The 23,399-nt window shown below is 50.5% G+C and overlaps 1 protein-coding gene across 2 annotated transcripts in view; it reads right to left on the bottom strand.

Annotated features, from left to right (window-relative positions):
- The window catches only part of LOC144610992 (talin-2), a 183,798-nt gene extending 161,198 nt beyond the window's left edge, over positions 1-22,600 (bottom strand). For both annotated transcript variants that reach the window (XM_078430074.1, XM_078430075.1), the window contains exons 1-6: positions 22,498-22,600; positions 20,107-20,262; positions 14,939-15,040; positions 9,965-10,041; positions 6,793-6,973; positions 4,253-4,366 (exon numbers count right to left, since the gene is read on the bottom strand). In XM_078430074.1, coding sequence (XP_078286200.1) covers positions 4,253-4,366; positions 6,793-6,973; positions 9,965-10,041; positions 14,939-15,040; positions 20,107-20,262; positions 22,498-22,581 — 714 coding nt within the window. In that variant the 5' untranslated portion in view covers positions 22,582-22,600. The remainder of the gene's footprint in view (positions 1-4,252; positions 4,367-6,792; positions 6,974-9,964; positions 10,042-14,938; positions 15,041-20,106; positions 20,263-22,497) is intronic.
- Positions 22,601-23,399: the final 799 nt, after the last annotated feature.

The following is a 23,399-nucleotide window of genomic DNA, read 5'->3' as shown; positions in this document are numbered from 1 at the left end:
TCCAGATTCGGCCTCACCAATGCCCTGTACAATTTTAACATTACATCCCAACTTCTATACTCGATGCTCTGATTTATAAAGGCAAGCATACCAAACGCCTTCTTCACCACCCTATCCACATGAGATTCCACCTTCAGGGAACAATGCACAGTTATTCCCAGATCCCTCTGTTCCACTGCATTCCTCAATTCCCTACCATTTACCCTGTACGTCCTATTTTGATTTGTCCTACCAAAATGCTGCACCTCACACTTATCAGCATTAAACTCCATCTGCCATCTTTCAGCCCACCCTTCCAAAAGGCCCAAGTCTCTCTGTAGACTTTGAAAATCTACCTCACTATCAACTACTCCACCTATCTTAGTATCATCTGCATATTTACTAATCCAATTTGCCACACCATCATCCAGATCATTAATGTAAATGACAAACAACAGTGGACCCAACACAGATCCTTGGGGCACTCCACTAGACACTGGCCTCCAACCTGACATACAATTGTCAACCGTTACCCTCTGGTATCTCCCATTCAGCCATTGTTGAATCCATCTTGCAACCTCACTATTAATACCCAACGATTTAACCTTCTTAATCAACCTTCCATGTGGAACCTTGTCAAATGCCTTACTGAAGTCCATATAGACAACATCCACAGCCTTGCCCTTATCAATTTCTCTGGTAACCTCTTCAAAAAATTCAAGAAGATTAGTCAAACATGACCTTCCAGGCACAAATCCATGTTGACTGTTTCTAATCAGGCCTTGATTATCCAAATAATTATATATATTGTCCCTAAGTATCTTTTCCATTAATTTTCCCACCACAGACGTCAAACTAATAGGTCTATAATTGCTAGGTTTACTTTTAGAACCTTTTTTAAACAAAGGCACAACATGCGCAATGCGCCAATCTTCCGGCACCATCCCCGTTTCTAATGACGTTTGAAATATTTCCGTCATAGCCCCTGCTATTTCTGCACTAACTTCCCTCAATGTCCTAGGGAATATCCTATCAGGACCTGGAGACTTATCCACTTTTATATTTTTCAAAAGTGTCCGTACCTCCTCTTCTTTAATCCTCCTAATTTCCATCACTACTCTACTTGTTTCGCTTACCTCACATAATTCAATATCCTTCTCCGCGGTAAATACCGAAGAAAAGAAATTGTTTAATATCTCCCCCATTTCTTCCGGCTCAGCACATAGCTGACCACTCTGACTCTCTAATGGACCAATTTTTTTTATCCCTCACTATCCTTTTGCTATTGACATATCTGCAAGTCTTTGGAGTGTGGGAGGAAACCAGAGCACCCGGAGAAAACCCACGCAGGTCACGGGGAGAACGTACAAACTCCGTACAGACAGCACCTGTAGTCAGGATGGAACCCGGGTCTCTGACGCTGTGAGGCAGCAGCTCTACCGCTGCGCCACTGTGCTGGGCTATTGTTCACTGATTTGTCTGCATGTTATATATATATATTGTGATATCATGAGAGGTAGAGTTATAGAGGGGAGATACATTTCCTCCCAGTGGATGCAACAAGGACTACAAACCATCATGGCTGCCAGCAAAAGACTACTGACACTGATTGCTGCTGACACTGATTGCTGCTGATACTGATTGCTGCTGATACTGATTGCTGCTGATACTGATTGCTGCTGACACTGATTGCTGCTGACACTGATTGCTGCTGACACTGATTGCTGCTGACACTGATTGCTGCTGACACTGATTGCTGCCCAGCTGAACCAGATGAGCTGATTGCCTCAGTGAGAGAGCTAAAAGGGAAGGGAAGCAGTGTATTTAAAGAGAGAGACAACGACTGGAGCAGAGAGGGAGAGAAGCAGTGTTTGAGTTATATTTTGTATGAAGGCAGCAAGCTACAGTTTTGATTTAACTACCTGTTTTGGTTTTGTGTACCTGTCTGCAAACAATTAAGTTTACCTGTTTTTGGAAAAGACTAAATATATGGAATTTAAGTTTGAAAACAAGAACTTTTCTGTCTTCATTTCCGGCACCCACACCTCCCAACCTTCAAGAGCAAAGCTCCCGACCTCTCAACACATCACAATATATACACACACTGAGCTTTTTTTCTTTAGTTGTTTACGATGGGCTTTACAGAGTATGTGTTTTATCTGTTGTACTGCTGCTGCGTAGGAATGTTGTTGTTCTGTTTAGGGACAAATGAGAGTAAACCTCTTGACTTGTCCCCAGCCGGCACACACACACCACCACAGAATGCTTTGACCTAACCCATTGGATCCCTCAGGAAGCATCACATTGTTTTACCCAATGACGGATTCTCAGCATAGGATGTGTCAGGTCTGTTCATTGGAAAACCTTGTCCAAACCCCTGTCATATCCGTGTGGGACCAGTACCAATGTGAGAAACTTCTCAGGCCAATGTGCCTTGCACAGCTGAGGGGCAGAGAGGTGAATCAAGCACCAAAGGTATACACAGAGTGCTGGAGTAACTCAGCGGGTCAGGCAGCATCTGTGGAGAACATGGATAGGTGACGTTTCACAGAGTGCTGGAGTAACTCAGCGGGTCAGGCAGCATCTCTGGAGAACACGGACAGGCAACATTTTGCGTTGTGACACTTATTCAGACTGATTGTAGGGGATGGAGGGGTGGGGGGGGGTAGGGAACAATAAAGCTGGAAAAGGGGAGGGGCAGGACAAAGGTGGACACAAAAAGCTGGAGTAACTCAGCGGGACAGGCAGCATCTCTTTCAAGAAGGAATGGGTGATTTTTCGTGTTGAGACCCTTCTTCAGAGGCTGGTTATAAGTGGACACCCCATCTTGATTAGAACAGTTGTCAAGGGTTATGGGGAGAAGGCAGGAAAATGGGATTAGGAGGCAGTGATCAGCCATGGTTGAATGGCGGAGTTAACTCGATGGGCCGAATGGCCTAATTCTACTCCTCTAACGTGAACTTGTGACACAGGTGAGGGAGGGTTGAGGGGGGGGGGGGTGATAGACAGATGGTTGGAGTGGAGGTCAGGGATAAAGCAGAAGATGAGCCAGGATTGAGGAGTTGTGGATTGTGAAGCCACTGGGAGGCAAGTAGCAGACTGAGTGCCAGTGTTCAACGATACGCCTCTGCTCCTGGACTCACCAACATACAGGAGGCCATGTTAACATCCATGACATCAAAACACAAACGAGCAACACATGGGGAAACACGTAGGGCCACCGCCTCACAGCGTCAGAGACCCGGGTTCAATCCCACCCGCGGGTCCTGACTGTGTGGAGTTTGTATATTCTCCCTCCAAAGATGTGCAGGCTTGTCGCTTAACTGCAGGTTAATTGAGTGTGTGATGCTGAGGCTGTATGGTGCTGGGCACAGGGGTGTGATGCTGAGCCTCTATAGGGCGTTGGGCGCAGGGGTGGGCAATGGCCAGTGGGGTGGGCAATGACCAGTGGGGTGGGCAATGTCAATGGTGAGCCCACCCTCACTCTAATGTGGTGTCTGCAGCATCTCCTGACCATCAGCAAGGACTGAAACAGCGGAATGTAGCGGAGATGGACAGCTTGCAGCGTACAGTGAGGTTGAGGGTGTGTGGAGGATGGCAGGAGTAGCAACAGTGTAGGGGGATCAGTGCCGCTGAGGATGAAGGGGGACCAGGCTGGGGGGGGCGGAGGATGAAGGGAGACCTAGCAGAGGGGCCGCCGTACATTAGGGGGGTCCCTGCGGAGGGGCGAGCTAGTACAGAGGGCCCTGATGACGGGGCCCCTTGTGCAAGGTGCGGTGGCAGGCACGGTCTAGATAGGACTGTCCGATAAACGCGTAACTTTGTTTGCCACCAAAACCCTTGTGTACTGCCTCGGCAAGGTCTGCTGTATGATTTTACCGGGTTTAGTTTAGTTTAGTTTAGAAATACAACATGGAAACAGGCCCTTCAGCCCATGAGGTCTGCACCGACCGGTGATCCCCGCACACTAACATTATACCACACACTAGGGACATTTTTCATTTCTACCAAGCCAATTAACCTACAAACCTGCACGTCTTTGGAGTGTGGGAGGAAACTGAAGATCTCAGAGAAAACCCACACAGGTCACGGGGAGAACGTACAAACTCCGTACAGACGGCGCCCGTAGTCGGGATGGAACCAAGGTCTCCGGCGCTGTAAGGCAGCAACTCTACCGCTGTGCCACCGTGCTGCCCCAAATGTTGTTTGCAAAACAAAGCGTTTGACGGAAGGAGCAGGAGGCCACATTGAATGATCGAGGCATGAGACTCACCATGTCCTGGCCCAGGGGAGGCAAGCTGTCTATCTCCGTGAGGTCAGACTGGGCTTGCTGTACAGCTTGCATACTGGAGTTGATGGTTCCCATTAATGCTTGCTGTGCCGACGTCTGTTATTCACAGCAAATTAGCAAAGCCGGTTAGAATAAATGTGCAAAAGTATGCATTAGTCAACTGAAATTATGCATGAACCAGTGGTTAAATAACTCTAAAAATTACAATGACACGTAAGTTAATGTGTACGAAAAAAACTGCAGATGTAGGTTTAAATCGAAGGTAGACACAAACTGCTGGAGTAACTCAGCGGGACAGGCAGTATCTCAGGAGAGAAGGAATGGGTGACGTTTCAGGTCGAGACCCTTCTTCAGACTGATGTCAGAGGAGGGGGCCGGCAAATATAGGATGTAGTCAGAGACAGGAAGACTAGTGGGAGAACTGGGAAGGGGAAGGGGATAGAGAGGGAAAGCAGGGACTACCTGAAGTTAGAGAAGTCAATGTTCATACCGCTGGGGTGTAAACTACCCAAGCAAAATATGAGGTGCTGTTCCTCCAATTTGCACTGGGCCTCACTCTGACAATGGAGGAGGCCCATGACAGGAAGGTCAGATTGGGAATGGGAGGGGGATTAGGTTAATGTAACTGATAAACTAATGAAATCCACAAGGACAAACGACACATCCTGTTGCTCTGCACATAGTCTAACACTGACCCCCGGCGTTGGTTACTATACCCACAGATATGGGTTACATAGTCTGACACTGACCCCCGGCTGTGTCGTTAGTTACTATACCCACTGATATGGGTCACACAGTCTAACACTGACCCCCGGCGTTGGTTACTATACCCACTGATATGGGTCACATAGTCTAACACTGACCCCCGGCTGTGTCGTGAGTTACTATACCCACAGATATGGGTCACATAGTCTAACACTAACCCCCGGCTGTGTCGTGGGTTACTATACCCACTGATATGGGTCACACAGTCTAACACTGACCCCCATGCTGTGTCGTTGGTTACTATACCCACAGATATGGGTCACATAGTCTAACACTAACCCCCGGCTGTGTCGTGGGTTACTATACCCACAGATATGGGTCACACAGTCTAACACTGACCCCCATGCTGTGTCGTTGGTTACTATACCCACAGATATGGGTCACATAGTCTAACACTAACCCCCGGCTGTGTTGTTGGTTACTATACCCACAGATATGGGTCACATAGTCTAACACTAACCCCCGGCTGTGTCGTTAGTTACTATACCCACAGATATGGGTCACATAGTCTAACACTGACCCCCATGCTGTGTCGTTGGTTACTATACCCACAGATATGGGTCACATAGTCTGACACTGACCCCCGGCTGCTGGCAACACACTGCAAGTATTGGCTTTGCATTTGGACAGAGGCTCTAAGATGGCGCCCAGGCCCAGCGATTCACTGAGTGCTGGTCACAGACATGGATCTGCGATCACACATTACAATCACTCATCTCTTTCAAATCGCCACTCCTTCAGCAACATGTCTTACTTTATCTACGATCTTCTTAAACTCCTGTCAGATTTGTCCATTCGCCAACTCCCAGGACCCAAAGATCACCCTCCTACAACTAGAGAACAGCCCTCAGCCACCATCTACCTCACTGGAGACCCTCTGATCTATGATCAGACTTTACTGGCTTTATCTTGCACTAAACCTTATCCAATTTATCCCTCAAGGCTCATTCTAGCCTTAGAGGGAGTACAGAGAAGGTTCACCAGATTGATCCCTGGGATGGCAGGACTTTCATATGAAGAAAGACTGGATAGACTAGGCTTGTACTCGCTGGAATTTAGAAGACTGAGGGGGGATCTTATTGAAACATATAAAATTCTTAAGGGGTTGGAGAGGCTAGATGCGGGAAGATTGTTCCCGATGTTGGGGAAGTCCAGAACCAGGGGTCACAGCTTAAGGATAAGGGGGAAGTCTTTTAGGACCGAGATGAGAAAACATTTCTTCACACAGAGAGTGGTGAGTCTGTGGAATTCTCTGCCACAGAAGGTAGTTGAGGCCAGTTCATTGGCTATATTTAAGAGGGAGTTAGATGTGGCCCTTGTGGCTAAAGGGATCAGGGGGTATGGAGAGAAGGCAGGTACAGGTTACTGAGCTGGATGATCAGCCATGATCATATTGAATGGCGGTGCAGGCTCGAAGGGCTGAATGGCCTACTCCTGCACCTATTTTCTATGTTTCTATGTTTCTATCCCATATCTGTACACTGTGGATGGAACAATTATTGTCATGTGTTGTCTTTCCGCTGACTGGTTAGCTCGCAACAAAAGCTTTTCACTGTACCTCGGTACACGAGACAACATACTAAATTACAATAAACATCTATGACTGAAAGGATGTGCTGGGAATGGAGGGAGATGGATTGTGTGCAGCAGGATAAGAGATGGTCTAGGTATCCTGTTCACCGTAACAATAAACTCAAACTCAAAGTGAACACTGCCTGGGCACATGAGGCGGTGCCCGGTCCAGGTGTGGGCCCTACCAGTGGGGGCATGTGGCCACGATGCATCTGCCCACTCAGGATCTGCTGCTGGGGGGCGGGCATGGTGCCCATGTTGAAGTTCTCCTGCCCCCCCGCGCCAGGCCTCATCACCGCTGGTAGTGCCACAGAAGCGTGCTCTATCTTGCCCGTCTTGTTGAACTGCTGCTGTAAAATGGTGGATCTGTGGAGCAGGGGGAATGGCACAATGAGTTACCCTGGTGTGTATGGCCCTCACCCATGGCAGAAAACATCTGGCAGAAAACATCTGGTTACATAACCTAAAGATCTCAAGCACATCACACTCAATGTGGGACTGTGGGATCATCGTTACCCCTACCCCATCTGCTAGCATCAACCCTTTGTTTTTCCCATTCCTATTTTACTCACTATTTTGTGGTCACACTGAGAATTTTAGTTTAGTTTAGAGATTCAGCGCGGAACCAGTCCTGAGTCTGCACCGACCAGCGATCCCCGCACACTAACACTATCCTATACACACTAGGGGCAATGTTACATTTTATACCAAGCCAATTAACCCACAAACCTGTACTGTACGTCTTTGGAGGGTGGGAGGAAACCAAAGATCTCGGAGAAAACCCACGCAGGTCACGGGGAGAATGTACAAACTCCGTACAGACAGCACCCGCAGTCAGGAAGGAACCCGGGTCTCTGGCGCTGAGAGGCAGCAGCTCTACCCGCTGCACCACCGTGCCAAAGCGTTAACTCTTTACTCTCAAGGCAAAGAGTGATATGGCCCCACCAATGGTTAATGTGTCCTTTAATTTAGTTTAGATTAAACTGGAATCCAAGTAAAATGTTGCAGTTTGGGAGGTTGAGGCTGGGGTACCGCAAGGCTCAGTGCTGGGACCCCAGCTATTAACAATATATATATTAATGATTTGGATGGGGGAATTGAATGCAACATCTCCAAGTTTGCGGATGACACGAAGCTGGGGGGCAGTGTGAGCTGTGAGGAGGATGCTAGGAGGCTGCAAGGTGACTTGGATAGGTTAGGTGAGTGGGCAAATGCATGGCAGATGCAGTATAATGTGGATAAATGTGAGGTTTTCCACTTTGGTGGCAAGAACAGGAAAGCAGGTCTGAATGGTGGCCGATTAGGAAAAGGGGAGATGCAACGAAGCCTGGGTGTCGTGGTACACCAGTTATTGAAAGTAGGCATGCATGTGCAGCAGGCAGTGAAGAAAGCGAATGGTATGTTGGCATTCATAGCGAGGGGATTTGAGTATAGGAGCAGGGAGGTTCTGCTGCAGTTGTACAGGGCATTGGTGAGACCACACCTGGAGTATTGCGCACAGTTTTGGTCTCCTAATCTGAGGAAAGACATTCTTGCCATAGAGGGAGTACAGAGAAGGTTCACCAGATTGATTCCTGGGATGGCAGGACTTTCATATGAAGAAAGACTGGATAGACTTGGCTTGTACTCGCTGGAATTTAGAAGACTGAGGGGGGATCTTATAGAAACTTACAAAATTCTTAAGGGGTTGGAGAGGCTAGATGCAGGAAGATTGTTCCCGATGATGGGGAAGTCCAGAACCAGGGGTTACAGCTTAAGGATAAGGGGGAAGTCTTTTAGGACCGAGATGAGAAAACATTTCTTCACACAGAGAGTGGTGAGTCTGTGGAATTCTCTGCCACAGAAGGTAGTTGTGGCCAGTTCATTGGCTATATTTAAGAGGGAGTTAGATGTGGCCCTTGTGGCTAAAGGGATCAGGGGGTATGGAGAGAAGGCAGGTACAGGTTACTGAGCTGGATGATCATATTGAATGGCGGTGGAGGCTCGAAGTGCCGAATGACCTACTCCTGCACCTATTTTCTATGTTTCTATGTTTTATGAATGTGAGGGGAAAGTATAGAGTTAATGGCAAGACCCTGAACAACATTGCTATGCAGAGCGATCGCAGAGTCCAAGTTCATCCTCACTGAAGGTGGCATCACAAGCAGATGGGTTGGTAAAGAAAGCAGATGGCACGCTTGCCTTCATTGCCAGGGGCATTGAAGGTAGGTCAGGAAGTCATGGTGCAGCTCCATAGGACGTTGGTTAGGCTGCATTTGGAGTACTGCATGCAGTTCCGATCGCCCCATCACAGGAAGGATGTGGAGGCTTTGGAGAGGGTGCAGAGGAGGTTCACCATACACTGCCTGGATTAGAGGGTTCCAGCTACAGGGAGAGGGTGCAGAGGAGGTTTACCAGAACGCTGCCTGGATTAGAGGGTTCCAGCTACGGGGAGAGGGTGGAGAGGTTGGAGAGGAGGTTCACCAGATGCTGCCTGGATTAGAGGGTTCCAGCTACAGGGGGAGGTTGGTGAGAGGGTTTACCAGATGCTCCTGGATTAGAGGCTTCCAGCTACAGGGAGAGGGTTTACCAGACGCTGCCTGGACTGGGGTTCCAGCTACAGGGAGAGGTTGAATGGACCTGGATAGTTTTCTCCGGAGTATTGGAGGTTGAGGGGGGGGGGCTTAAGGGAAGTATATAAAAATGACGAGAGGCATAGATAGGGTAGACAGTCAGAACCTTCTTCCCAGGGTGGAAATGCCCAACACTAGAGCAGAGCGATGTGAGAGGGGGACAGTTTAATGGAGATGAGCGGGCAAGTTGTTTTACACAGAGTAGTGGTGGGGGCCTGGAACACATTGCCAGGGGTGGTGGTGGAGGCAGATATAATAGTGGTGTTTAAGAGGCTGTTAGGCAGGCACATGGATGTGCAGGGAATAGAGGGATATGGATCATGTACAGGCAGATGAGATCGGTTTAACATGGCATCATGTTCAGCACAAACATTGTGGGCCGAAGGGCCCGTTCCTGTTCCTGTTCCTGTTCCATGTTCTGTGTGCCCACCAATGAATGATTCCCTCCCCACCCCACAACCTTCATTGAGTAACAGGGAGACCAGGCATCATCTCGTTAATGTACTCATAAATAGGAAGGCTGTTCAACCCATCGAGTCCATGCCAGCCCTCAGATCCCATAAGGGCTGCTGGAATTCACCTGCGAGCTGGCATGGAGTTGATGGGCCGAATGGCCCCATGGAAGGATGCCATTGAGCGGGTTGTGATGAGTGGGTCGAGTTCCTTGCCCTCCGCCCGTGCTGAATGGGCCTTGCCTATTGCCTCCCTCACACACGCCATGATTTTAGTATTCCTGAACCATTACTTTTTTGGAGAAACGGATTCTTCCAACATTGTCGACTCCTCGTCCCCTTCCAGCCCAAATCGGTCTTTACTTTGTTTCTGCAGAACAGAAAGAAAAACGGGGTTGAGCAAATCAGCAGGGGATGAACGCAGGACAGTGGGAGTGAGAGGGTGTCACTGCCTCGCATGTAACTGTGTGAGGCCTGGGGTACCATCACATCACAGTGAGACCATGCAGGCCTCTGTATCATGTAACTGTGTGAGGCCTAGGTCAGTCACATCACAGTGAGACCATGCAGGCTGCCTCTCATGTAACTGTGTTAGGCCTGGGGTACCATCACATCACAGTGAGACCATGCAGGCTGCCTCTCATGTAACTGTGTTAGGCCTGGGGTACCATCACATCACAGTGAGACCATGCAGGCTGCCTCTCATGTCACTGTGTTAGGCCTGGTGTACCATCACATCACACGAGACCATGCAGGCCACTGCATCATGTGACTGTGTGAGGCCTAGGTCAGTCACATCACAGTGAGACCATGCAGGCCTCTGCATCATGTAACTGTGTTAGGCCTGGGGTACCATCACATCACAGTGAGACCATGCAGGCTGCCTCTCATGTAACTGTGTTAGGCCTGGGGTCCCATTACATCACAGTGAGACCATGCAGGCTGCCTCTCATGTAACTGTGTTAGGCCTGGGGTACCATCACATCACAGTGAGACCATGCAGGCTGCCTCTCACGTTACTGTGTTAGGCCTGGGTGCCATGGTTAGGCAGCGGACCATGCAGGCCGCTGCATCATGTAACTGTGTGAGGCCTGGGGTCCCATCACATCACAGTGAGACCATGTAGGCCACTGCCTCTCACGTCACTGTGTGAGGCCTGGGTCACTGTAACATCACAGTGAGACCACGCAGGCCGCTGCCCTCCAGCACTATCTCTCCTCGGTTTATCCCCAACACTCCCATCTACCTGCCCTGTGCATTTGATTCAAAACTTGGAAAATTGGTGCAGGAGTAGGCCATTTGGCCCTTCGAGCCATTCAATATGATCATGGCTGATCATCCAGAATCAGTACCCTGTTCCTGCTTTCTCCCCATATCCCTTGATTCCGTTAACCCTAAGAGCTCCATCTAACTTTCTCTTGACTCAAAGATACATCTTGGAAACAGGCCCGAGGGCCCACCGACTGAGTCCACATCGACCAGCAACCCCCCCGTTCACACTGGCTCCCATTATCCCACTTGATCATCCACTCTCTACACACGAGGGGCAATTTATAGAGGGCGATTAACCCACAAACCCGCACGTATTTGGAATGGGGGAGGTAACCAGGGTACCCGGAAGAAATCTACGTGATCACAGGGAGAAGGTGCCAACTCCATATTTCGAGGCCAGGATAGAAGCCGGGTCTCTGGTGCTGTGAGGCAGCAGCTCTACCCACATGCCAGCGCTTCTATGACTCTTCAGCCACCTCCCTGATCTGACCTGAGGTACTCTCTGGTTCACTGAAGGCTGGTTTTGGTTCATTACTTTCACTGGCTCCAGCTGTGTGTACACAGTCTCACTGCATCCCCATTGCTGTAGCAGGCCGCATTCAGGGTATTGTGTTCAGTTTTGGGCACCATGTTATAGGAAATATATTGTCAAGCGAGAAAGGGTGCAGGGAAGATTTACAAGGATATTGCCAGGGCTCAAGGGTGTGAGCTATAGGGAGAGGTTGAGCAGGCTAGGACTCAAGGGTGTGAGCTATAGGGAGAGGTTGAGCAGGCTAGGACTCAAGGGTGTGAGCTATCGGGAGAGGTTGAGCAGGCTAGGACTCTAATCCTTGGAGCACAGAAGGATGAGGGGTGATCTTATAGAGGTGTCCAAAATCATCAGAGGAATAGACCGGGTAGATGCACAGAGTCTCTTGCCCAGAGTAGGGGAATCGTGGACCAGAGGACATAGGTTTAAGGCGAAGGGGAAAAGATGTAATAGGAATCTGAGGGGTAACTTTTGCACACAGAAGGTGCTGGGTGTATGGAACAAGCTGCCAGAGGAGGTAGTTGAGGCTGGGACTCTAGCAATGTTTAGAAACAATTAGACAGGTACACGGATAGGAAAGGTTTGGAGGGATATGGGTCAAATGCAGGCAGGTGGGACTAGTGTAGCTGGGACATGTTGGTCGGAGTGGGCAAGTTGGGCTGAAGGGCCTGTTTCCACACTGTATCACTCTGTGACTCTAGTGTAGCTGGGACATGTTGGCCGGTGTGGGCAAGTTGGGCTGAAGGGCCTGTTTCCACACTGTGTCACACTATGACTCTAGTGTAGCTGGGACATGTTGGTCGGAGTGGGCAAGTTGGGCTGAAGGGCCTGTTTCCACACTGTATCACTCTGTGACTAGTGTGGCTGGGACATGTTGGCCGGTGTGGGCAAGTTGGGCTGAAGGGCCTGTTTCCACACTGTATCACTCTGTGACTAGTGTGGCTGGGACATGTTGGTCGGAGTGGGCAAGTTGGGCTGAAGGGCCTGTTTCCACACTGTGTCACTCTATGACTAGTGTAGCTGGGACATGTTGGTCGGTGTGGGCAAGTTGGGCTGAAGGGCCTGTTTCCACACTGTATCACTCTGTGACTCTAGTGTAGCTGGGACATGTTGGCCGGTGTGGGCAAGTTGGGTTGAAGGGCCTGTTTCCACACTGGCTCTGTGTTAAAGTAGCTTGTCTGTCTGAGCTAAACCTCTGACGTTTAACCTTTACAACAATGTCCCCTTATTCCCAACGTGTGCCCCACTGAAACAGTGTGACTTCATCGACTCTCCCCAGTCACTTCATGATTTAATTTCCAACAATGTCCGGCCACAATAGGCCGTGTGTCTGCCAGATCCATGCACTACTCACTGAGGGATCTGCTTAGTAACAAGTTGCTGCCGTGAGCAGCGAGCAGTCCTCAGCGACCATCTACCGCACCAGAGACCCTCCGACTATCTGGGATTTAGCCCGACTCTCAGTCTGAAGAAAGGTTTCGACTCGAAACGTCACCCATGCCTTCTGTCCAGAGATGCCGCCTGGCCTGCTGAGTTACTCCAGCTTTTTGTGTTTATCTTCGGTTTAAACTAGCGTCTGCAGTTCCTTCCAACATATCTTTGATTGGACTTTACTGGACTCTATCTTGCACTAAACGTTATTCCCTTCATCATATGTATCTGTGCATTGTGGACAGCACAATTGTCATCACGTATAGTCTATCCAGTCACTGGTTAGCACGCAACAAAGGCCTTTCACTGTACCTCAGTAAACTCAACTCAAACACAGCATGATACCTGTGGAGCTGCCACGTTCATTGGATGCCAGACATTCACAGGCATCAAAACCCCACTATCTTTGTTCACAAATGGAACCTGCTTCTAAAGAACACCGAGAATTCAACATAAAGACCACCGAAAATAGTCAGACTGTCGCTGGGAGACACAGAGTGCTGGAGTAACTCAGCGGGTCAGGCAGCATCTGTGGAGAACATGGACACAGAGTGCTGGAGTAACTCAGCGGGTCAGGCAGCATCTGTGGAGAACATGGACACAGAGTGCTGGAGTAACTCAGCGGGTCAGGCAGCATCTGTGGAGAACCTGGATAGGTGACGTTTCACAGAGTGCTGGAGTAACTCAGCGGGTCAGGCAGCATCTGTGGAGAACATGGACACAGAGTGCTGGAGTAACTCAGCGGGTCAGGCAGCATCTGTGGAGAACCTGGATAGGTGACGTTTCACAGAGTGCTGGAGTAACTCAGCGGGTCAGGCAGCATCTCTGGAGAACATGGATAGGTGACGTTTCGGGTCGAGACCCTTCTTCAGACTGAGAGTCGGGGGAAAGGGGAACGAGAGATATGGACAGAATCCTGGATAAATTAATGGACGTTATGCAAAACTAAACAATATTCAAGGACAGGTGGAGCCCACAATGGTCCATTGTTGCCTGTGGGATCGGTGATATTGAGATACACAGAGAGGAACTCAACAGGACGACAGTGAAACTGGTACGATGACTAGGGTGGGGAGGGACAGAGAGAGAGAGAGAGAGGGGATGCACGGGTTAGTTGACGTTAGAGGTCAATGTTCATACCACTGGGGTGTGAGCTGCCCAAGCAAAATATGAGGTGCTGTTCCTCCAATTTGCGCTGGGCCTCACTCTGACAATGGAGGAGGCCCAGGACAGAAAGGTCAGTGTGGGAATGGGAGGGGGAGTTAAAGTGTTTGGCAAATGGGAGATCAGGTAGGCCCAGGCGGACTGAGTGAAGGTGTTCAGCGAAACGATCGCCGAGTCTGTGCTTGGTCTCACTGACTTATCGGAGTCCACAACAAGGACAAACTTGGAATGCTGGGTTAGAGCAGGAAAGGTAACTGTCCAGACAGGTACTGGTGTTAATGAGAGAGCAGCCAGCAGCCTCAGTGGAGGAGATGTTGCAGATTCCCACAAGTCTCTTCACACTTTGCCTTGAACCTCCTCACGCTGGTTCATTGTCCAACACAACCAGCACAGAACAAAGGTGCCTCTAATTACCAAGAGTCAGGGAGGGGGAGGGGGGGTCTAGTCGGGGGGAGGGGGGTTTGGCAGCGAGGGGGTGGCTGGTGATCGGGGGGGGGGGGTCGGTGGTGGGAGCTGTAATGGGGGGCATCGTCAATGGGGGGATTTGCTGAGGAGCGAGACTCCTCCAGGCTTGGGCTCTGAGCACCAACAAGAGTCCCCCATTGATAGACACAAAAAGCTGGAGTAACTCAGCGGGACAGGCAGCATCTCTGGAGAACATGGATGGATGATATTTCTGTTCGAGACCCCTCATCGCAGTCTGAAGGGTCTCGACCCGAACATCACCTATTCCTTTTTTCCAGAGATGCTGCCTGTCCCGCTGAGTTACTCCAGCATTTTGTGTGTCGTCAGTGTGGAGCAGCAATTCCTGCGGTTAACTCCTGCACCAGAGGTCTGTGTTAGTCCTGGGTCACCCCTTGTGTTCACTGACCTTTTTGAGGATGATGTCGATGTAACCGGCGATGAGCTGTGAGATCTGCTCGCCCTCAGTCGTCTGCACTGAGTAGTAGCTCTCCTGGTATTCGCCAAAGTCCTGGGGTGGAACAGAGAGCAGAGAGAACGGTAACACATGGTGGTCAGTCAGCCGTGCGGGCTGTGGCGTGGCCTGTACAGTGAGCAGCACACACCGCAGCATTACCCGCTGCTGTTACCGGCTGCCATTACCCACTGCCATTACCCATTACCCTCTGCCATTACCCACTGCCATTACCCACCGCCATTACCCATTACCCACTGCCATTACCCACTGCCATTACCCACCGCCATTACCCATTACCCACTGCCATTACCCACCGCCATTACCCATTACCCACTGCCATTACCCACTGCCATTACCCATTACCCACTGCCATTACCCATTACCCACTGCCATTACCCATTACCCACTGCCATTACCCACTGCCATTACCCATTACCCACTGCCATTACCCACTGCCATTACCCATTACCCACTGCCATTACCCACTGCCATTACCCATTACCCACTGCCATTACCCACTGCCATTACCCACTGCCATTACCCATTACCCACTGCCATTACCCATTACCCACTGCCATTACCCATTACCCACTGCCATTACCCATTACCCACTGCCATTACCCATTACCCACTGCCATTACCCATTACCCACTGCCATTACCCACTGCCATTACCCGCTGCCGGTACCTGCCCATGCCCACACTTGCCGGGGTCAGGCAGGCTCTCACCATAACACAAAGCCGGTTGGTAGAAGATGCTAGACACAAAATGCTGGAGTAACTCAGCAGGGGAGGCAGCATCTCCGGAGAGAAGGAATGGGTGACGTTTCGGGTTGAGACCCTTCTTCAGGCCCCAACCTGAAATATCACCCATTCCACTCTCCAGAGATGCTGCTTGTCCCGCTGAGTTACTCCAGCATTTTGTGTCTATCGTGGGTTTGTTGAGTGTAGACTGGTGGACTAAACCTAGATTGTCCCGAGCCGTCGGTATACCCTCCCTCACCCCTCCCTCACCCCTCCCTCACCCCTCCCTCACCCCTCCCTCACCCCTCCCCACCACTCCAGCTGAGACAGAACAGGACACGGACACTTCACCATCATCCACCATGCAGCAAAATACAGACACAGTGTTTAACCATCTGGAACGTCACCATTGAAACATTTCCACACAGTCTCCTGCCCAGAGTAGACGAATTGAGAACCAGAAGACACAGGGGGAGGCAGTGGCAAAGATTCAACAGGGATCTGAGGAGATAAACTGCTCGGGTGGTCTAAGTGCATAAAGGTGAATACAATTCCTGGGCCTGCCAAGTGTGTCAAAGGACATTGTGTGGTGTCTCTGCTTTGTTACTATCATATGCAGGAAAAATGTTCCCAATGTTGGACGAGTCCAGAACCAGGGGCCACAGTCTAAGAATAAAGGGGAGGCCATTTAAAACTGAGGTGGGAAGGAACTTTTCCACCCAGAGAGTTGTGAATTTGTGGAATTCTCTGCCACAGAGGGCAGTGGAGGCCAAATCACTGGATGGATTTAAGAGAGAGTTAGATAGAGCTCTAGGGGCTAGTGAAATCAAGGGATATGGGGAGAAGGCAGGCATGGGTTATTGATTTGGGACGATCAGCCATGATCACAATGAATGGCGGTGCTGGCACAAAGGGCCAAATGGCCTCCTCCTGCACCTATTGTCTATGTTTCTATGTTTCTATGAAATCTGAGGAGATAAACTGCTCGGGTGGTCTAAGTGCGTAAAGGTGAATAAAATCCCTGGTCCTGCCAAGTGTATCAAAGGACATTGTGTGGTGTCTCTGCTTTGTTACTATTATATCATTGATGTGTCATTTGTTTGGTGTGTTGTGGGAGTGTTTGTGCCTGTGATGCTGCTCCAAGCAAGTTGTCATTGTACCTGTACCTCACCACACTGGTAATGATGACAAGAGACTCGACTGGACTCAACTCAACACAACGGCCCCACCTGGCTCCATCTACCCACCATCTCTGCCTGACCTGGCTCCAGGTGTCAGTAGACAGTCTCTGTCTCTACCCTCCCCTCCGCTCCTTCCCCTCCACTCCACCTGCCTTTTCTTTTCCTTACCTGCTTCCACTCACCGGGCATCCCCTCTACCTGTCACCTGCCACCAGCGGCTCCCATCACACCCCTCCCTCTCCCCTTCTACATCTGGGCAATAGACAATATACAATAGACAATAGGTGCAGGAGGAGGCCATTCGGCCCTTCGAGCCAGCACCGCCATTCATTGTGATCATGGCTGATCATTCTCAATCAGTACCCCATTCCTGCCTTCTCCCCATACCCCCTGTCTCCGCTATCCTTAAGAGCTCTATCTAGCTCTCTCTTGAATGCATTCAGAGAATTGGCTTCCATTGCCTTCTGAGGCAGAGAATTCCACAGATTTACAACTCTCTGACTGAAAAGGTTTTTCCTCATCTTCATTCTAAATGGCCTACCCCTTATTCTTAAACTGTGGCCCCTGGTTCTGGACTCCCCCAACATTGAGAACATGTTTCCTGCCTCTAATGTGTCCAATCCCTCAATAATCTTATATGTTTCAATAAAATCCCCTCTCATCCTTCTAAATTCCAGTGTATACAAGCCTAGTCGCTCCAGTCTTTCAACATACGACAGTCCCGCCATTCCGGGAATTAACCTAGTAAACCTACGCTGCACGCCCTCAATAGCAAGAATATCCTTCCTCAAATTTGGAGACCAAAACTGCACACAGTACTCCAGGTGCGGTCTCACTAGGGCCCTGTACAACTGCAGAAGGACCTCTTTGCTCCTATACTCAACTCCTCTTGTCATAAAGGCCAACATTCCATTGGCTTTCTTCACTGCCTGCTGTACCTGCATGCTAACTTTAAGTGACTGATGAACAAGGACACTCAGATCTCTTTATACTTCCCCATTTCCTAACTTGACACCATTCAGATAATAATCTGCCTTCCTGTTCTTTCCACCAAAGTGGATAACCTCACACTTATCCACATTAAACTGCATCTGCCATACATCTGCCCACTCACAATCTTCCCTTTACACTCTCCATCCTGACACAAGGTCCACCCCACAGTATCTCACTGCCTCCATAGATGCTGCTTGACCCAACGAGTTCCTCCACAAGTTTGTGTTCTTGCAACCACAACTGAACCCCGTTTTGGTCACTGAGCAAGCATGTTGAGTGTATTCTTGATTAGTATGGGTGTCAGGGATTAAAGGGAGAATGCAGGTGAGTGGGGTTGAGAGGCAAAGATAGATCAACCATAATAGCACAACAACAGGATCTTCGGCCCACAATGTCCGTGCTGAACATGATGCCAAGACCATCACTTATCTACCTGCTCAATACCAATATCCCTCCACTGCCTGCATATCCAGGTGCCTGTCCAAACCACTGAAGAGCCCTCAGTCTGTGCCCACCGAGCTCCGTGACGTAGTGAGGATTGGTCACAAATACCTGCCCCTCGCCAATATCTCAACGACCAAGACTCTCAAAGCCAGAAGCAATATCTGCCACGATACTGTGACCTTTAGTCAGAGGGTGGTGAATCTGAGGAATTCTTTGCCACTAAAGGCTGTGGAGGCCTTCAATGGATATTTTTAAGCCAGAGATAGAGAGATTTTTGATTAGTACAGATGACAGAGGTTATGGAGAGAAGGCAGGAGAATGGAGTTGAGAAGATAGATCAGCCATGAATGAATGGTGGAGAAGATTCAATTGCCTAATTCTGCTCCTATGAACTTATCACTCTTGTTACAGTTGTATAAGATGTTGGTGAGACCGCATTTAGAATATTGTGTTCAGTTCTGGGCACCATGTTATAGGAAAGATATTGTCAAGCTTGAAAGGGTTCAGAAAAGATTTACGAGGATGTTGCCAGGACTAGAGGGTGTGAGCTATAGGGAGAGGTTGAGTAGGCTGGGTCTCTATTCCTTGGAACGCAGGAGGATGAGGGGAGATCTTATAGAGGTGTGTAAAATCAAGAGAGGAATAGATCGGGTAGATGCACAGAATCTCTTGCCCAGGGTAGGGGAATCAAGGACCAGAGGACATGGGTTTAAGGTGAAGGGGAAAAGATTTTATAGTAATCTGAGGGGTGACTCTTTCACACACAGGGTGGTGGGTGTATGGAACGAGCTGCCAGAGGAGGTAGTTGAGGCTGGGACTATCCCAACTTTAAGAAACAGGTACATGGATAGGACAGGGTTGGAGGGATATGGACCAAATGCGGGCAGGTGGGACTAGTGTAGCTGGGACATGTTGGCCGGTGGGTGTGGCGAGTTGGGCTGAGGGGCCTGTTTCCACACTGTATCACTGTATGACTCTAGTGTAGCTGGGACATGTTGGCTGGTGTGGGCAAGTTGGGCTGAAGGGCATATTTCCACACTGTATCACTGTATGACTAGTGTAGCTGGGACATGTTGGCCGGTGTGGGAAAGTTGGGCTGAAGGGCATATTTCCACACTGTATCACTGTATGACTAGTTTAGCTGGGACATGTTGGCTGGTGTGGGCAAGTTGGGCTGAAGGGCCTGTTTCCACACTGTATCACTCTGTGACTAGTGACGCTGGGACATGTTGGTCGGTGTGGGCGAGTTGGGCTGAAGGGCCTGTTTCCGCACTGTATCACTCTGTAACTCTAGTGTAGCTGGGACATACTGGCCGGTGTGGGCGAGTTGGGCCGAGGGGCCTGTTTCCACACTGTATCACTCTGTGACTCTAGTGTAGCTGGGACATGTTGGGCGGTGTGGGCAAGTTGGGCCTGTTTCCACCCTGTATCACTCTGTGACTCTAGTGTAGCTGGGACATGTTGGGCGGTGTGGGCAAGTTGGGCCGAGGGGCCTGTTTCCACACTGTATCACTCTGTGACTAGTGACGCTGGGACATGTTGGTGTGGGCGAGTTGGGCCGAGGGGCCTGTTTCCACACTGTATCACTCTGTGACTAGTGACGCTGGGACATGTTGGCTGGTGTGGGCAAGTTGGGCCGAGGGGCCTGTTTCCACACTGTATCACTCTGTGACTAGTGACGCTGGGACATGTTGGTGTGGGCGAGTTGGGCCGAGGGGCCTGTTTCCGCACTGTATCACTGTATGACTCTATGACGTACCAGAGTGAAGCTTTTTGGCGAGGCAGCCCAGCGTTTGACCGTGGTGAGGGGCCACTCCTGTATCACGTCCTTGGTCTTTTCATCCACTCGCAACACCGATTCTTTGGTGATGCCCAGGAGCCGAGGCACCAACTTATTCTTCCCCTTCATCTTCTCCTGAGAATCAAACATGGGTCACGTGAGAATCTGCCCGTTAAACACGTGTCAATGTCCGCTGCGACCCAGTGAACCGCAGGGCAGTGTTGCAATGCTCAACTAGCCAACCCCCCCCCCCCCCCACAACCCACCCACTGCATTCGTCTAGCCACTGGGAGGATGCCGGGTACTACTGGGGTTCACACTCAAGGACCAGCAACCCGTGGGGTGGCACGGTGGCGCAGCAGTAGAGTTGCTGCCTCACAGCGTCAGAGACCCGGGTTCCATCCCGACTACGGGCGCTGTCTGTATGGAGTTTGTACGTTCTCCCCGTGACCTGCGTGGGTTTTCTCCGAGATCTTCGGTTTCCTCCCACACTCCAAAGACGTGCAGGTTAATTAGCTTGGTATAAAGTGTGAAATTGTCCTTAGTGTGTGTAGGATAGTGTTAGTGTGCGGGGGGATCGCTGGGCGGCACGGACTCGATGGGCCGAAGGGTGTGTTTCCACACTGTATCTCTAAACTAAACTAAATTAAACATGGATAGACACAAAATGCTGAGTAACTCAGCGGGACAGGCAGCATCTCTGGAGAGAAGGAATGGGTGACTTCAAACAAAGTCTGATGAAGGGTCTCGACCCGAAATGTCACCCATCCCTTCTCTCCAGAGATGCTGCCTGTCTCGCTGTTACTCCAGCATTTTGTGCCTTTCTTCGTTTTAAACCAGCTTCCTTCCTACACTAAACAGGGACTGAGTTTAAGGCAGGGCACTGGACCCAGAGTCTCAGCAGAGCAGGACATCTCACTGCCAGTGCCCTTGCCCCTGCCCTGTGTGGGGGAACCCTGTCACTAAATGCAGGAGCGAGGAATAGATGCACAGTTACGCACCTCAGTCATACCGCACCGACCTGTCGATGCCACCCCGTCCAACCCCTACCTGCACTACACATGCCACACCTCAGTCATACCTGTCGATGCCACCCCGTCCAACCCCTACCTGCACTACACATGCCACACCTCAGTCATACCGCACCGACCTGTCGATGCCACCCTGCCCAACCCCTACCTGCACTACACATGCCACACCTCAGTCATACCGCACCGACCTGTCGATGCCACCCTGCCCAACCCCTACCTGCACTACACATGCCACACCTCAGTCATACCGCACCGACCTGTCGATGCCACCCTGCCCAACCCCTACCTGCACTATACATGCCACACCTCAGTCATACCTGTCGATGCCACCCCGCCCAACCCCTACCTGCACTACACATGCCACACCTCAGTCATACCGCACCGACCTGTCGATGCCACCCCACCCAACCCCTACCTGCACTACGCACGCCCGCGTGCTGTGACCAAGCACTCTGCCGATACGATCCTCTCCTCACCTGGATGCCAGGCCCAGTGCTAGACTGAGTCAGGCCTGAAACATCACCCATCCATGTTCTCCAGAGATGCTGCCTGACCTGCTGCGTTACTCCAGCACTCTGTGTCCTTTTGTGTATTAACCAGCAACTGCAGTTCTTTGTTTCAGCCACTTGTAACCATTACAGTCCACAGCAAACAATCGCCAACAACGGGCACCATTGCCCAAACCCCCCCCCCAAACCCCCTCCCGCCCCCCCCCCCCCCCCCCACCCCCAGGGTCTGTTATAACGAGAGTTTGCTGCAAAGGTTTAATTTAGTTAAGTTTAGTTTAGAGATACAGCGCAGAAACAGGCCCTTCGGCCCATCAAGTCCACGCTGACCAGTGATCCCCACACACTAACACTATCCTACACACACTAGGGACAATTTACATTTATACCAAGTCTATTAACCTACAAACCTGAACGTCTTTGGAATGTGGAAGGAAATCGGAGCACCAGGAGAAAGCCCACGCAGGTCACGGGGAGAACGTACAAACCCCGTACAGAGTCTGGATGGTACCCGGGTCTCTGGCTCTGTGAGGCAGCAACTCGAATCACTTTCAGCAATTTCAGGACACGGCCCAAACTGTGAGGGAGCCGTGAGGGAAGGAACTGCAGATGCTGGTTTACATCGATAAGACACAAAATGCTGGAGTAACTCAGCGGGACAGGCAGCATCTGTGGAGAGACTCCACCCATTGCTTCTATCCAGAGATGCTGCCTGTCTAACTGTGAGGTGACCACCTGATGGGGAGGTGCAGTAATGGGAGGGGAGGTAGCGTGGGATCTAATGCCCAGTGACCGATGTCCGTGTGAACACATATTCCAGGAGAAATCCCTACCTTCACCAGGAAAAACGAGACCCCGTAGGTTCGCAGTGAACGAGCCAACTTCACATACTTCACTTTGGCTTCGATCTCCGTCATCTCCCCACAGTTCTTGTGTTCCTGACGGAAGAAACCACATTGTAAAGATCCATTCCCTTGTTCCCAGAAAGAACCATCAAAGATAGACACAGAGTGCTGGAATAACTCAGTGGGTCAGGCAGCATCTGTGGAGAACATGGACACAGAGTGCTGGAGTAACTCAGTGGGTCAGGCTGCATCTGTGGAGAACATGGACACAGAGTGCTGGAGTAACTCAGTGGGTCAGGCAGCATCTGTGGAGAACATGGACACAGAGTGCTGGAGTAACTCAGTGGGTCAGGCTGCATCTCTGGAGAACATGGACACAGAGTGCTGGAGTAACTCAATGGGTCAGGCTGCATCTGTGGAGAACATGGACACAGAGTGCTGGAGTAACTCAGTGGGTCAGGCAGCATCTCTGGAGAACATGGGTGGGTAACATTTCAGATTGGGACCCTTCTTCAGACTGAGGAAGGGCTCCAACCCAAAACATCACCCATTCTTCCGAAGTCAGGATGGAAGTCAGAGGAGTTTAGAGGGGGAATGATGAAAGAGTGAGAGGGGGCTAGTGGGGGTGCCTGGCCCTTGTGCAGTGAGCTGGCAGAGGAGGGCTGGGGCAGAGTGGAGGTAACGCAGATCAGACAGGGTGAGAATGGGCCAGAGGTGGAGAGGCAGCCGACAGATCAGTGATCCTGAATCAATCTGACCCCAGCCACTGGGACCACGGTGAGACCACAGTGGAGGGCAGTGAGAGCACATCCACGCACATGGGAGTGGGGAGGAGGGAGAGAGGAGGAGGGAGTGGAGGGAGAGAGGAGGGAGAGAGAGAGAGAGAGAGT

This window comes from Rhinoraja longicauda, chromosome 38 (genome assembly GCF_053455715.1).
Source record: "Rhinoraja longicauda isolate Sanriku21f chromosome 38, sRhiLon1.1, whole genome shotgun sequence".
NCBI lineage: Eukaryota > Metazoa > Chordata > Chondrichthyes > Rajiformes > Arhynchobatidae > Rhinoraja > Rhinoraja longicauda.
This window is presented reverse-complemented; position numbering and strand designations above follow the sequence as displayed.